We start from the raw sequence: 16,204 nt of genomic DNA, 5'->3' as shown, positions 1-16,204 counted from the left end.
TTGTGAGGTTTAACCTGAGATGCTGGCATTTCACGCAAAATAACATTTAATTTACAAATCGCCACAGGATTTTAATGAATCAATATCACTTTATTCAATTTAGAATGGATTGTAATCAGAAAAGCGATGATCAAAACCCACCCCTAACCATGAACTTGCAAAGTAAAACATGATCTATGTAAGGTAGCCTTTTGTTATTTTCATTTAAAAGAGGATTAGTTTTACTGTGCGCTGGCCGAGTCTGTTTCTTTTCTTAGAAATAATTTCTCCTGCCCAAGAGAAAATCCTCTCGCATGGAACAGAAGTGGCTGTGGAGTGCAGGAACTACACTGCAAGTTAGTAGATACACTGTAAAAAAAATCCGTAAAAATACTGTACAATCTACCGTTTTTCTATGAAGGAAATTTCCGTTTTGATTTTTCACAGGTTTTTTTCCGTATTTCTTTAATTACGCATTGCATTCTGGGAACAAGAATCGACAAGAAGCGGGAAAATTTACAATCAAGGCATCCATCTTCATGCCCAGGGATTTGGAGACAATTTTGCACCTTTCTCAGGTAAATATCAAATATGTATTTGACATTTTAAAATGTATATCTTAAAATACTTAATTTTATGTGCTTTTTGTTGAAAATTGTCCTTATAATGGTCATCTCGTGTCTGCCACATCGAAGAATTTGCTGAGTAATCTTGAAGTAAGGATAATTTATATTTAATTTTATTTGTATTTGACGCTTTTTTGGCTGTTAGGCAGAGTTTCGCTATATAATCACCAGTTTTTATTTGGCAGATATTCGTATAAATAAATGCTTATGGTATGAGTAAGTTTATTCCCTGTATCGTATAGTTTATGCTTTGCTAAATGTAGGCCTTCTAGCTAACTAATGAGTTGACGGGAGTTTGATATACTTGGCTAGTTGGAGATTACAGTTGGTGCAAACAATTGGCCCGAAATGAGGAATAATTTGTTATCCGCTTGGTGATGAATTTAAAGACTCTGCGGGGGAAATAGCAGAAAATGGACTGTGCTTAAGAGGCCATCCACAATGTTTGCTAGCTGCGTCGACTGACGTGTGTTTCTGGGGAAATGCACCTTGCATTAAGGTGTGGCAGGGGTCTCAAACTCGCAGCTTGCGTCACCTTTACTTGCGGTCCATATTGACGTGACGTTTAAATATACAAAAATATATATATTATTCAAAAAAATATTTAACATGAAGACAATATTAGCAGAGTGTTACAAGCACAGCCGTTTAGAACATAGCCCGATGGGGATTGTAGTCCGTGCTTGAATGTGTGGGAAAGCCCCTCCCGTTGTGTGTGCGCGCGCGTTAGTGAGCGCGAGGGAGGGAGAAAAAGAAGATTCGAGAAGTTCTAGTTGTTACCGACGAGAAATAGAAGATGAAAGCATATAATTACAATAATAACCACTGCAGCAAAAAACGAGCCCAGTTGTAAGTAGGCTGTTAAGACTCGACTGTACACTGTGTTCGCCGCCTCCGAAACCAGAAAGTTCCGTTGGAGCAGCTCTTCAGCGCCTCTCTCTGTCTCTCGCTAGCAAAGTTTACCCAGACAGTAAAGCTAATTAACGGCTACGAGCCCGACACGGAACCCGACGTTTTAGCCAGAGGTCTCTTTACCACGGTTCAGAGCCGCAGACCTGGCCCAGGTAACAATAGAGTACAAACATGCTGGGGGATTAGCTGTGTTAGTTCAGTGAGAGATTTATTTGGAAAGAAAACAGTTTTCACTAGCAGTGGGAAAACTAATGTGTACACTTATTTCTGCATTTTATTTTGTTAAATAGAAAAAATGTTTTGTTTTTTGTAACCCATGCTTTTTCTTAATGGATCGCACAATTTTAGCTTAACAGATGTTTTTAAGAGAAAAGGGAAAAGACTATATTCCTTAATGTATAAAGAAATTAAAAAATGAAATCTGATACTTGTCCAAAACTGATATAACCACAATAGTCACATGTCAGGTAACCAGAGTACAGCAATGACTGTGCAGGACTTTAATGGTGAAAAGTAGGAAGAGTAAATATCCCTTTTTTAATGCATAGATTTTTTTATTTATTTATTTATTTTAACTTACAGATTGCACTGGGTTTTGTGTGTGTGTGTGTGTCTTTTTTGTTTGTTTGGTTGGTTGGTTTTTAGCCCATATGAAGCTTGGTTTTATATTGACTGACTGCATTTATTAATGACACCATTTAATTAACTTTGGTATGCTTTTTAACTTGGTGTTTATCTAGTTAAATTGGTAAAATTTTAAACTGAGGATATTAATAATTGAATAAAAAGGTAAAGTTCCTTTTAAGTAAAAACATGGTCTTTCAAGATCTTGATTTTTTTTTTTTTCTCCATAGGACAGCCGTGATCTGTGGAGTGGGACCCTTAAATGATTTTTGCAACAACAAACATTGGCAGAACTGGAACAAGGTCATTTGAGCTTGTTACCTTTGGAAGCTGAAAAGGAAGCTATCATTTTGAGCTCCGGTGTAAGTGAGAGCGGGCAGGAGGGGAACTTGCACTAGCTGCCACTGAAATGTGGCAAGTTAAACACTGAAACAGGCTTGAACTTGTAGTTTGACATATTACAATGACTATTTGTTCCATCTCTTTGTGTTTGGATCAGAATGATATCTGATCAAAATATCTGATTGGTGCATCCTTAGTCAGTTATGTTGACTTGCAATGTTTGCGGATTTAAGTGCATCTCTTTGACTGAATACCTGAAACACTGCAGATCACACAGACACATTAACAATGTATTTTTTGTGTGTGGCCATAAAGATTGTGGCAGAAGATTTTCCTCATACAGCTGCTTTGCTGTTCATATGTCACGGACACACAAAGATACAAGTACCAGACAAACCTGGAACAGAAATGTGTCTGTGCAGCTAAAGTGTTTGTTCAGTTTTTGCAACAGAGAATATGCAGATGTTAAAAGGCTTGTGACTCACTTGAGTGGTCACATACAAGAGGGTTTAAGTGTAACTTGCCCTTTTGATAATTGTGCAAAAACTTTTAATGTAAAGACATCCTTTTCATCTCACATTTCCAGGTGTCATAGAGGGTGGACTGTCACCCAGATAGCACCTGCACATATATGTGAAGTTGGACAGCCCTTACTAGGTGAAGGAGCACATGTAACAGAAAATGTAACTGAAAACACTGATGTGACTGATGCAGCCCAAAGCATTGATGTTGAGAATGATAACATTCAAGATGCCTATACAACAAATCTGGCTTTGTTTTTCTTGAGATTGCAGGCAAAGTGTTTAGTTCCAGCATCTACAATTACAGGGATTGCAAATGAAATGAAAACCCTTCAGGATATTCAGCAGGAGTACCTAATGGATGTTTTGTCTCAAGAACTTGAACAGTATGGTGTTCCAGCTGAGACATTTAGATGTCTTAAGCAAAATGTTTACAAGCACAGTCCTATGTATGAAACCTTGAATGAAAATGGTTCATTATCTACACATCATAGAAGGCTGCAGTATTACAAGGCACACTATAACTATGTTCACCCTGTGGAAGTCAAGCTTGGGTACAATGATAATGGGCAGAAGAGGCATTATCATTACATTCCAGTTCTGGAAAGCCTCACTGCATTGCTGAAAGAGGGAAATGCAGTTCAACAGAGTTCTAATTCTGTTTCTGCTGCTGATGGTGCAATCTGTGATATTACAGATGGGCATGTCATTAAATCTAATGCCATGTTTTCTTCAGATCCAGATTCTTTAAAGGTGATGCTTTTTCAAGATTCCTTTGAGGTGGCCAACCCTCTTGGATCTGCCAAGCGAAAGCACAAAATTTTAGCTGTCTACTTAACCTTGGGAAATTTATGTACACACCACAGATCAGCTGTTGACCAAATACAGTTGGTACTGCTCTGTCTAGAGGAAGACTGCAAATATTTTGGTGTGGATAAAGTTTTCAGTAAACTTGTGTCAGACCTGTGTGAGCTGGAGTTAAAGGGCATATCTTTTGAGGGCAAGCTGTATACTGGTACTGTTGCATGCATAATGGGAGATAACCTGGGCTCCCACATGATTGGTGGGTTTACAGAAAATTTCAGCTCTTGTGAGTATTTCTGTAGATATTGTCTTGTTACGAAAGATGACTTTAGGTGTAACTCACTCACAGTTGCCATGCATAGAGATCCTGTTGGATATAATGAGTCTCTGAATTTTTTGGAGAGTCACCCTGATGTAACAATGCATCATGGGATTAAAGGCAACAGTGTTTTCAACAGATTATCTAACTTTCATGTTTGTCAGCCTGGACTGCCGCCATGTCTGGCACATGACCTTTTTGAAGGTGTTGTTGACTATGACATAGCACTATGTTTGCAGTTCCTAATAAAAACAAAAAAGTGGTTCAGCTATGAGTCACTAAATGACAGACTTGGATCTTTTTCTGGTGAAAGTGGTGACAAACCAAATGCCATTTCCAACAAGGGAATAAAGCTTGGAGGCCATGCAGCCCAGAACAGGTGGCTGTTGAGGTTTTTACCCATTTTGGTGCATGACAGAATTAAAGATGCTGACAATGCTGTATGGCTGCTTATACTTCTTCTGAGGGAGCTGGTTGAATTTGTCTGTGCACCTATGCTATCAGAGTCGCAGATTGCGTACATGAAGGTACTCGTCGAAGAGTATGTGGAAATGAGGCAGGAGTTATTCCCACATGTAAATCTCAGACCAAAACACCACTATCTGCTTCACTATGCTGATTTGAGTTTACAGTTTGGGCCACTCATACATACGTGGACTATGCGCTTTGAAAGCAAGCATAGTTATTTCAAAAGGTGCATCAGGTCAAGTAAAAACTTCAAAAATGTGACCAAGTCGCTTGCTGATAGACATCAGTTGTACCAGGCTTATCAGAGTCATGGTGGCCTGTTCAGTCCACAGGTTCAGGTTTTCAACTCAACTACATTTTATCCAGATCTGTATGACAGTGGCATAAGAGCGGCAGTTGCAGACTTTGAAGTTACCTCAAGTAACTCAGTTGTGACAGATAAAGTTAAAGTCAGAGGTACTTCATATGAGAATGGTTTCCTTGTCCTAATGAGATACACCAAGAGACAGCTACAGTTAGGACAAATAGTAAGCATTGTTATTAAAAATGAAACAACTGTCCTTCTTTTGCTGAGGGAGAAAAATGCCAGCTGGGTGCCTGAGCTTGGGATATATGAACTTGAGAAAAATTGTTCTCATAAGCTCATTTGCAAAAATATTGACCAGCTTGGTGATTTTTCTCCCCTTTCCTTTTATCAGAAAGGTGCAAGGTCCCTCCTCCCGCTTAAGCATATGCCACTATGGAGCTAGTAAAAGAGCTGGTTAAAAAAGCTATGCCATTGCTCAGCAATGATCTCATGGATTTACTCATGGCTCGACTGGAGGTGATTGGAGTAAACAGTGTAGATGACCTCAACTTTGTCAGGATTGAGGACATCGATGGAATTCTACCACCCATTCAGTGTCGAAGACTGATTCAGGCTTTCAGTGTCGGTAAGTCTATAGGGGGGTGTGTGTGTGTGTTAGGGCTGGGCAAAACGATTATTTTCCTAATCGATGAATCTAGCGATTAATTTTTCGATGCATTGATGAATCTAACGATTAATTTTTCAATTCGATTTGATTCGATTATCGATTATTTCCCCATTATTTGACTTGTATAGCAATTTCACATTTACTAATTTATGTATATCAATGAAAAACACAAATTTCTTAATTTGAAGACCTTTTAATGAACAAAATTGCAAAATAAAGTTGTAGTAGTCGTACCATCTTATGTTAGAGATAGCATTTAACAAGAAATGAAATGTGCAAACATATATAAAATTAAGGAAAAGTTAACAAAACATTTAAAATAAATAGCAACAATTGTGTCCTTAAACAAACAAAATGTAACATTCACTTTGCTTTCTGCAAAAAGTGCTCTTCATTCACAAAACAAAATCCATTTTGTTCCTGTTTCTCACATTTCTGTGTGTGCGAGTTCAATCATCAATCATGTTAATTACATGAAGTAGTTATGGATTGGAGATTTAATAAAAACAAAATCCACAATAAAATTGTAGTACAATCTTCTGTTCTGTTTTTAACAAAAAATTAAATGTTGTGCAAAACAAATATGAATAAAGGAAATCATTGCGAAACATTAATAAAATATAAACAGCAGCAATGGCGTCTTTGAACAAATAAAACATAACATTCACTTTGCTCTCTGCAAAAAAAGTGCTCTTCATTAACAAAATATCCATTTTGCTGCCTTCTCTTCTATTTCTGTGTGTGTGTGTGTGTGTGTTCAATGACCTTCATCACATGAAGTAGTTATGCATTGGAGTGGAGGAATGTTAGCATTTCTACATGCTCAGCAGTCAGACTTGCCCTTTTTTTGGTGACAATGTTTCCAGCAACTGAAAAAAGCCTTTCAGATGGTGTTGATGTGGCAGGTACAGCCAGATATGATTTGGCTAAATTAGCCAGTGTGGGGAATCTTGTTGCATTATTCTTCCACCATGTAAGGGGGTCATTATCCCTTGGAATAGGGGCTTCCCCAAAATACAACAGTACTTCTTTCCTGACCGCCTCATTTTCTCCATCCCCACCCTGGTCAGTGTTTTCATTACAATCTTCCTCCTCAGAATCTGTACCCAACAAAGTGTCCAACACAGACCTCTTCTTTGTTGGGGGACTTGCTGAGGCTTCCTGTCCCACATGTTCCTGCTGTAGCTGTGATCTCTGCTCCCTTTTGAGATCAAGTGCCTCCCTCTGTACTCTTACTTGCAGTTTCAAAACATCTTCTGGAGAAAAGAATTTCAGTTTACGAAAACGTGGATCGAGGGCAGCAGCAATGAGTGACACATTTTTCCCATCTGCTTGAAATGCAGATACTTCTGGCTGCCACCTATACAAGATTTCCTCTTCTGCACAGTTCTGGAAAGAGTTCACTGCAGCAGAATCAAATGATTTGCTTTGGGTGGATTTCAGGAGACCTTTCAGCAGGGGGGGAAGAACAGAGACTGTGACATAAGACTGTCCACTGAGAACATTAGTGGCTTGCTCATAAGGCTTGAGCACCTCCTTCAATTCATCCAGAAGAATCCACTGATCATTTTTCAGATCCAGGTACTGTTTCCCACGCTGTGTGACTTCTGGATCTGAAAGCGTCGCAACCACCGGCCATCTCTGTTCCAACAGACGTTCAATCATGTAGTATGAACTGTTCCATCTGACAGCGACATCCTGGATTAGTTTATGCTCAGCTGTACCCATCTGTTTTTGCTTCTGCTTAAGTTTGGTGCTAGCTGGCTCACTTTTCCTGATGTGCTTTACAAGGCCCCGTGCAGCCGATAGTGCCTTATCAATCTTGGGGTCTTTCAGTGCATGGTTTACAACCAGTTGCAGTGTATGCCCGGCACACCGATAGGACACCACTCCAAACTTCTCTTTCAGGATGTGGAGAGCTGCGACTATGTTACTTGCATTATCATGCACAATGGCAAGGACATTATGCAAGGAAATGTGGAATTTTTCTGCCACCTTCTCCACCCAGGAGGCAAGGTTTTCTGCAGTGTGGCGCTCTTCAACTGGCAGTGTTCCTAAATTGAAGGAGAGAAGATCCCAATTGTCATTAATGAAATGACAAGTTACCCCTAAGTAGGACTCTGTGACCAGACTTGTCCAAGCATCAGTGGTAAGGGAGATTTTGGATGTGGCCTTTTTTAGTTCATTCCTTAGTTTCTCCACTGACGTTTCATACTTTGTCTCCATCATGCTTGTAAAATGACACCTAGACGGCAGAGTGTAACCTGGTTGGAAAGTGGTCAGCATTTCTTTGAATCCCTCACCCTCAACCACACCAAGTGGTCTCATGTCTTTTAAAATCATAGATAAGACGCTCTCGGTAAGTACAGCCACCTCCTGGGGGTGCATGGTGTACTTCTTCTCTGACAGTAGTCCTCCACACTTTTCTGTTTGTTCCTGAAATCATAAATCACACACAGCACACAGATGAATTCGAATAATTACAAAATAATTATATGGAAAGCATAATATCAAAATAATTATATGGAAAGCATAGTATCAAAATAATTATATGGAAAGCATAGTATCAAAATAATTATATGGAAAGCATAATATCAAAATAATTTGATAAGGATGTGGTTATCATATCCATCCATCTATCTATCTATCTAGTAATAGTGTCCACGACGGCTACGTTTAGCAGGGGGTGCATTGTCTTTGTTAACATTTTTCCTGCGGTCAATTCGCTGTCTCACATTTTCGTGTTTCGCCGATTCTGATAATCAGCCTGCGCGCATTCCGACTCATTTTGCCAGCATGGGCCACAAATAAAAACCAACTAAACAGCAGCTGCTATATGTTACTACTAAGCAGCTTAAATGTATTTTGCATTTACGGAGGTTGGGTGTTTATCTCTGTCTATGGGTGAGTGTATGTCTACGTGGGGAGGGTGTCTGGATGAAGGGTAAAAACCAGCGTTAGTAAAAAAAAAAAGTTGAAAACTTACGGTGGTTTATCCTTTTCAGAAGCTGCCCCGGGATGCCGTCGTTTGAGGTGCTGGTGCATAGCCGTCGTGCTTTTATGATAGGCCATTTCCACCTTACAAAGCCGGCAAACGACTGAATCACTTCCTTTTCGGTTAAAATATTCCCATACTGTAGAACTGCGTGTTCGGGTGGAGTGGTTTAAGTCGACCGTAACTGCCTCACTCATGTTGCCGCTACTCGCTGCCGCCATGTCTGTTTTGAAAATGACGACGCATCGACGCAGATTTTTTTAATCGACGCGTAAAATACCCTAGTGTGTGTACAAAAAGTCTTTGGAAAATGTTTTTCCAAAGGAAATGCTGCTACCAAAGCAAAGTTATGAATAGATTTGTGTATACCTTCCCCAGATTGTTGAGACTTAAAATTATGTGTGTAAGTAACTTTGAAAACTGAGCTAATATTAATTTGTGTATCTCCATCTCTAACTCCTGGTCCCATGGATTATTCCTTACCCTGTGAGCCATATGCTGTACCATGGCACAAAATGCCTCCCAACCTCATGCTTGCGTTGAGGGAAAAGAAGAGACCAAAGCCTAGGGAGAGAAGAGAACTTGTTCGTGTCGTTATTGATGATGTCCTCTGTAAAGAAAATATACGACCTGGAAGAGCAAAGCTGCGAGAGATTGCAAGGCAGATTGTGCAGGAATATCCCTGCTCTTTTCAAGACAGAGCGCTCAGTGGAACTAAAGTCATTGGAACAGGATATGAGTCTTTGTTTATACAGCTAGAAAACAGAGTTGAAAATGTTAGGAGGCCTTTAACGGTCTGCTCAGCAAAGAAAATGGCAGATGATGAAGCCAGAAAGAAGAAGCCTACATGTTCAGATTGGTATGGATGTGTTGAGTGGCAGCCTGCAGTTGAGGACACAGAAGAACTAGAAATTAAGCAAGATGAGTTAAAAAGAGCCTTCAACACTGACCGTCTTCAGGAATCATCTGTTCGAAAACTGATGGCTGAAACATATTGCATCCAACGTGCAACTATAAACAAAGGAACTGCTGTAAACAAAATAGTGGATGAGTGGCCCTTCCTTTTTGAGGCAGTCCACCTTTTTGAGCACACACAGACTCTCCTTGGCTTTGCAGTTCAAACAAGGCTATCAGAAGAACTAACAACCAAAGAAAAGCCCATAAAAGACTTTCTTAACTTAAAAGGCATTGAAATACTGGAAGGTCCATTATCACTGATAGCTGGAATTGCAAAATACTTCAACGAAAACCCTCACCATCTTATGTACCAAAATGAGGTGGGTTTAGACCCCCCCCCTTAATGTACTCAAACATAAAATATGCTTTTGCATGAAATGCCTTAAACTAAATGCAGACCAATCAATTGCATTGCCCAAGTAATGCTCACAATGACATTCCCTGTGTGTTTGTGTTTTATTTTACAGCAACAGATTTGCACAGCTGATGGACTGAGCATCCCATGCACCCCCTGTATACTTGCTATGGGTTTGTAGTCTATATTATATATTACACACTTTCCAGTTGAAAATCTGGGAATATTACCATCCAATGCATTAGCAGCATTACATTTGAGAGGGTTGGTTGTCTTCACACAGGATATAGACAACCAAATTGCTTTGAGTATAATTTAGAAGAACTAAGGAAGAATATTACCAAATGGGTCAAAATGAACAAACTGGAGTTAAACATTGTCAAAACTATATGCACTGAGTTGGGTAACAGGAATGGTCTATAGATGAGATCTCAATTGAGCAGGTTGTTCAAATATCGTTATTAGGTTTTTTCATTTTGTTTTGGTTTTTTATTTATTAAATAGATCTTTATCTTGGTCTAGTCATATCTATATGGTATATGTTTTCATCTCTGTTTTGATTGATGTCATCTGCTCACCTATTCACACATTTGGTCCTGTCCTGCTGAAAAACATGTAAACCAAAAAATTTATTACTTTTTAATTATTGCTATTATTTTAACTAACTAAGTTATAGGCATGTCTTGTTATTCTTACACATAGCTATTGTAAAAACTATGCCACATTTCCTTAAAGTACTGGTTTTAGTCATGATCAAATGACATAGCAATTGTCATGTGGGCTGTTATGAAGACCACTCTTTTATACAGATTGGGCATGAAACGCTATATTATTAAAGCTAATTTACATTACAGATACCTACTCTAAAAAATAATGTCACAAATTTAATACTATCCGTGAAGTTGGATTTTAAAAAATGTGTTTAAAGTTTTTAGAGCAGGTCACCTAAGAGACACTTGTGGAATTTAACCTGGTTGTCATTGTTTTTATGATATTAGTATAACGCTAATGTTGTTTTGATGTATATTTTTAACATGGACCCACAAGAAGACACTGTTTTAGGTTGCAACTAATGGCATCCTAATAAGCAAACGTATATGAGCATTCGTGATTGTCTTTAGTAATGCTGATGTCTTATGTTTTAAGGTGACCAGCGATTCAAGGTAGCTGTTGACCAAGAAATTGTAAACGACCACATCAACTCCCCTATTGTGGCTCTGGCGTACACTTTTGCTTTGTTTTATGTCTTGAACATAAAATACCCAAAAGAGATGTCACTTACCCTGGAGTTCATTCAAAGGTAAGCACTTTGATTTTTCACTGGTTGAGCAGCATCGTATACAGTCAGGTCCATAAATATTGGGACATAAACACAATTCTAACATTTTTGGCTCTATACACCACCACAATGGATTCCAAATGAAACGAACAAGACGTGCTTTAACTCCAGACTGTCAGCTTTTATTTGAGGGTATTTACGTCCAAATCAGGTGAAAGGTATAGGAATTACATTAGTTTGCAAATGTACCTCCCACTTCTTAAGGGACCAAAAGTAATGGGACAGAAGAAGAAGCATAAATCAAACATTCATTTTTTTTTAATACTTGGTTGCAAATCCTTTGCAGTCAATCACAGCCTCAAGTCTGGAACACATTGACATCACCAGACGCTGGGTTTCATCCCTGGTGATGCTCTGCCAGGCCTCTACTGCAACAGTCTTCAGTTCCTGCTTGTTCTTGGGGCATTTTTCCTTCAGTTTTGTCTTCAGCAAGTGAAATGCATGCTCAATCGGATTCAGGTCAGGTGATTGAATTGGCCATTGCAAAACAGTCCACTTCTTTCCCTTCAAAAACTCTTTGTTTGCTTTTGCAGTATGCTTTGGGTCGTTGTGCATCTGCACTGTGAAGCGCCGTCCAATGAGTTTTGAAGCATTTGGCTGAATATGAGAAGATAATATTGCCCGAAACACTTCAGAATTCATCGTGCTGCTTTTGTCAGCAGTCACATCATCAATAAAAACAAGAGAACCAGTTCCACTGGCAGCCATACATGCCCACGCCATGACACTTACGGTGTGTTCACACCGAACGCGATAGGCGCGAGCGAAAACGCCCCAAACGCCCCTAATTTGACGCGTGCACATTCGCACCTCGAACGCCTGTCCAAGAAAAATCCATCGCGTCAAAATTGCATATTTTGACGCCGCGTGAACCGAAATGTGGGAGGGATGTGGGAGGAAGTTGTGCCAGACAGTATCTTTGCTAGACGGCAGCTGTCTAGCTAGCGTTTCTATTTACTGTGGAGAGCAGAGCAGCAGCGTTAAGGGCGCCCTCCTCGCCGTACCTGGGTCCATCAAGTCCTCCAGACGGGTGAGCAGTTTGGTGAGTTTCACCACTTGCTCCAGGAGCTGCGCCTGGATGACAGCCGATTTCAGCGATATCGCCGTCTTTCCCTCGCCCAGTTTGAGGACCTGCTGTCCCGCGTTGGTCCAAGCATCGCCCGCCTAGACACCAACTACAGGCGCTCAATCCCACCTGCAGAGCGCCTGTCCATCTGCCTGCGGTTAGTAAAAGTGTTTAATCGGTAGTCCTTTATTGATACCTGTGCTAATATGCTAAACTATCGTTTATATACACTGCTAACATGGATGTGCTATGCTATCAATGAATGCCGTCGGTGTTTACTGATAGCAAACTGTGGTACGGAGACGACTGTTTATAATATTTCTAGTGATGCTTGAAAGGTCTCATCAAGTCCCGATTTAATTCAATTTATGCTGTTATCAGTGTTTGCATTGATAGCATGGCTGTGGTGTCTATCAGTGTATGCTCTCTGTGTTTGCTGATATCAAACTGGTACAAGGGCCACTGTGGGTTAATCTTTGTAGTGATACTCACTCCTTATTTACACCTGGTTTAATTCTGGTATAGATGAATATTTGTATGTAATCCTCGCAGCTGTCAGACTCTATAACAGGGGTCAGCAGCCTTTCTTTAAACTGAGAGGTAGATAAAATTGTGAACAGTTTGGTTCATCTTTAGTTATATGGTTCTATCTTGATAAGCTATGTCTTATCACAGATTAATTTTTCAAAAATATTAATGATTTAAGCAAGGAAAGGGCTACATGTCAACATACAACTCTTTATTTCTATTAATGTCTTACTTCATTCCTGCCTGATTTACATGTTTAGGAATTATGAGTGATTGGCTCACTGTAGTGGTAAAAGTTGCTACCAATCAAATTATGATATGGTAAAGTTAAAACAAAACACAACTGACTGTTTTATATTATATCTAATATATATTATGTAATTATCCTTATAATTAGAAAATGTTTTATGTAAGATTTATGTTTTGTAATTTAAATCTGACATCACAAAAGTATTTTGAATTTGAATAATGTATTTTGTAACTGCAGTACACACAATACTAATTTTGAACACTTTTGTCCAGGTTCCTTGCCACCGGGACTCCTTCAGGACCATCGCGTTCAGTTTCAGAGTCGGTGTGTCCACGGTGTGCCAGATCACCCCCAGGTAGCGACGGCCATCTGGGACTGTCTAGTGGGCGACTTCATGGCTGTGCCTTCACCTGGAGACTGGCGGTCCATCACAGAGGGATTCCAGGAGCGCTGGAACTTCCCTCTCTGCTGTGGAGCTCTGGATGGGAAGCACGTCCAGACAAAGGCCCCCATATATCACATAGGAGACACACACATTGATATACACTAAATATTTATTTCATTTCTTTTTTGTGGTGCCCAAATTTATGCTCCTGCTTGATTTTGTTTAAACAATTATTGCACACTTTTGTAAATCCAGTAAACTTCTTTTCACTTCTCAAATATCACTGTGTGTGTCTCCTGTATGATATATTTAACTGACATTTTTATTGTAACAACTAACGATTTATACAGGAAAATAATGGCTATTAACAAGGTTGCCCAAACTTTTCCATCCCACTGTATTAGTATATTCTGTCATTAGTGTAATATGAAATAAATTCTACATGTGTCAAGTCGTGTGCCAACATTTGCTGTGTAGTAGAACTGAGACATTAGTCATTATAAAATTTATTTGAAATAATATTAAAATTCTCACAGAGAAAAACATTAAACATAAATATATAAAATATAACTATTTACAGAGAGACAGGAATAAAAAAAAAAAAAAGACCCAGCTGCTCTCCAGAGCAGGAACAAGGCTGAGGAGGAAATGCTCCATTGCAGACTGGTGTGGCCTCTTCAGGGACTCCAGGATGGCCAGCTCCACTGCCGATGGACCGTCCTGGGGACCCGTCCCTCATCTGCCTCGGAGCTGTCCTCCTCTCTGGGCGTGTAAAACACAGCACAAAACACAAAGAAATGAGAAGGCTGCTACTAGATTTTAATTTCAACATTGAAAAAACAAAACAGGATATAATCAGATTAGTTGTAGATATTTAGTAAAGGTGATCACAAGGCAATCCCACACCGAGTAAAAGCTATCAGTGCTTGCTGTACATACCTGTGGGTGCAGCAGCAGGAGCTCAGGGACTGGGGAGCCAGGAGAAGCAACAGGGGATGCTCTGCAGCAGAATCAGTTGGTTCTATCAAGACAATATTAACTGTTAACAGGTTGAATACAATAATCATAGAGAAAGTATATACAGTGGTCCCTGTTTTATTGCAGCAGGGGTTCTCAGAATAACTAGCCCCTCGCCACGCACTTTCTACACTTTTTCCCCACACACATGAACATTAGTCACAGTTCTCACAAGTTGATTCTCAAAGTGCAAACCTTTGTAGATTGCAAAACGTAAAAAGTATTTTTATGCCGCGTTTTGTCTTCATCTGCCTGCCACTTTAGCGCGCCTTTTCCTTTTCCTCCCGGTGCAGGTGTCTATTTCGAATGAGGGTCATAGTTATGAGTGTTTTTGTGCTGTTTTTTCTATTGGACGTGATGGTTATCAAAACCAAACATGATCAATTTGGCAAGCGCAGGAGACACGACACGGAGGAGATTTGTCAATCAGGCTGCAGAATGCAATGCTGTACGGTGCAATGAAAAATCAGCGGCGAGGCAGTGACGGATGAGCGGGACCACTGTGTGCTGTTTATTAATAAACAATATATTCCTATATGACAACATGCATAAAACCAGAACGGTATTTGTACATCAGTGGGAAAATAGCGGGACAGTAGGCGGGCTTGCTAGCTTTAGCGCGGCTTCATCGGGTCAGTCTGAAAATTAAAAGAAGAACAAATGAACTTACCAGGTTGCCCGATCTCCTCACTTCTGTGCCTCAAGCTCGGTCCTTTTATTCCTGTCCCGGTAGAAGTAGCAGCTAGCATCGTATAGTTCTGGACGATTAGCCACTGCGTTGATGAGTTTTCCTCCATACTGAATGAAGAATGAAGGGCTTTGGTTTGATCTGCCCTTTGACCTGGTTACAGCCACGTCACCAGGCTCCTGATTGGTTGACGCGGCGCGACTTGACGCTGGAGTTCAAATTTTTCCAACTCGAGCGGTAGAGGCGAAAAAGACGCGTATGCACAAAATGCAACACAAAAACTCACGCGCGTGGTTTTTCCCGCGAGTCAAACGCGCCAGACGCGCTACACTGACGCGCGTTTCAGGCGTTTTTTGCGTTTTCGCGACGCAAATCTGCTTCAGAATTTTCGCCGGACGCGCAGCAATCGCGTGTCATCAGCCTCTTTCCATTGACTTTACATGTAAACCTGACGCTCTGGCCGCCTCTATCGCGTTCGGTGTGAACGCACCGTAACAGTTTACCTGTGCACAGCTCCACCACAGCTCTTTGGTTTAGCACATTTGGTGACCTCAGTAACACAGCAGAATCAACACTTACTGGATGCTCTTCTGCTGGAGGACAAAGTAAAAAAACTCAGCAAAAACTCATGAATATCTCCAAACATACAGAGGCCTGTCACTTTTTACTATCATTAAAATCCTCCACATAATGATGGAAAGACTTGAGCTCCAATCCTGGATGCTGGCTTTTTCATTGCTGCTGCACTGCCTACTGAATACTCAGTGCTGTGATGAATCCGAATGACTGTGAGTGACTGACCTAAAAACATCAGCACCTCACAGCAAAGGTCATTCATTCGAACAGGAGCAGTTCTTTACTGCTATCTCTTAGAAGCTGCTCAACTCTAAATCTTTGTTGTTGGACTTTAAACGGCCTCAAAGACCGCAGACTACGAACACATTTTTCAAACTTGAATCCAAGTCCTTCAAAGTTCCTCCTACGCTTTGATTTTCAGACTTGACTTCATTGTAACTGAAATCCATACAGATTCTTTCATTATATTCTTATTATAA

General features: G+C 40.1%; 1 protein-coding gene across 10 annotated transcripts in view; it reads left to right on the top strand.

Moving 5' to 3' along the window:
- The first annotated feature begins 359 nt into the window (after positions 1-359).
- LOC116333029 overlaps positions 360-16,204 on the top strand; it is a 33,721-nt gene continuing 17,876 nt past the window's right edge. For 3 of the 10 annotated variants that reach the window (XM_039607122.1, XM_039607121.1, XM_039607119.1), the window contains exons 1-4: positions 1,249-1,669; positions 2,372-5,527; positions 9,989-10,049; positions 11,023-11,176. In XM_039607122.1, coding sequence (XP_039463056.1) covers positions 2,687-5,344 — 2,658 coding nt within the window. In that variant the 5' untranslated portion in view covers positions 1,249-1,669; positions 2,372-2,686 and the 3' untranslated portion in view covers positions 5,345-5,527; positions 9,989-10,049; positions 11,023-11,176. Of the gene's footprint in view, positions 558-1,248; positions 1,670-2,371; positions 5,528-8,036; positions 9,842-9,988; positions 10,050-11,022; positions 11,177-11,501; positions 11,993-16,204 lie in introns of those variants that run through there. The other 7 variants (XM_039607127.1, XM_039607126.1, XM_039607123.1 and 4 more) reach the window with 6 other exon arrangements.

The sequence above is a fragment of the Oreochromis aureus genome, linkage group 23, assembly GCF_013358895.1.
Source record: "Oreochromis aureus strain Israel breed Guangdong linkage group 23, ZZ_aureus, whole genome shotgun sequence".
NCBI lineage: Eukaryota > Metazoa > Chordata > Actinopteri > Cichliformes > Cichlidae > Oreochromis > Oreochromis aureus.
The sequence above is the reverse complement of the archived record's forward strand: the minus strand, read 5'-3'. Positions and strand labels throughout refer to the sequence as shown.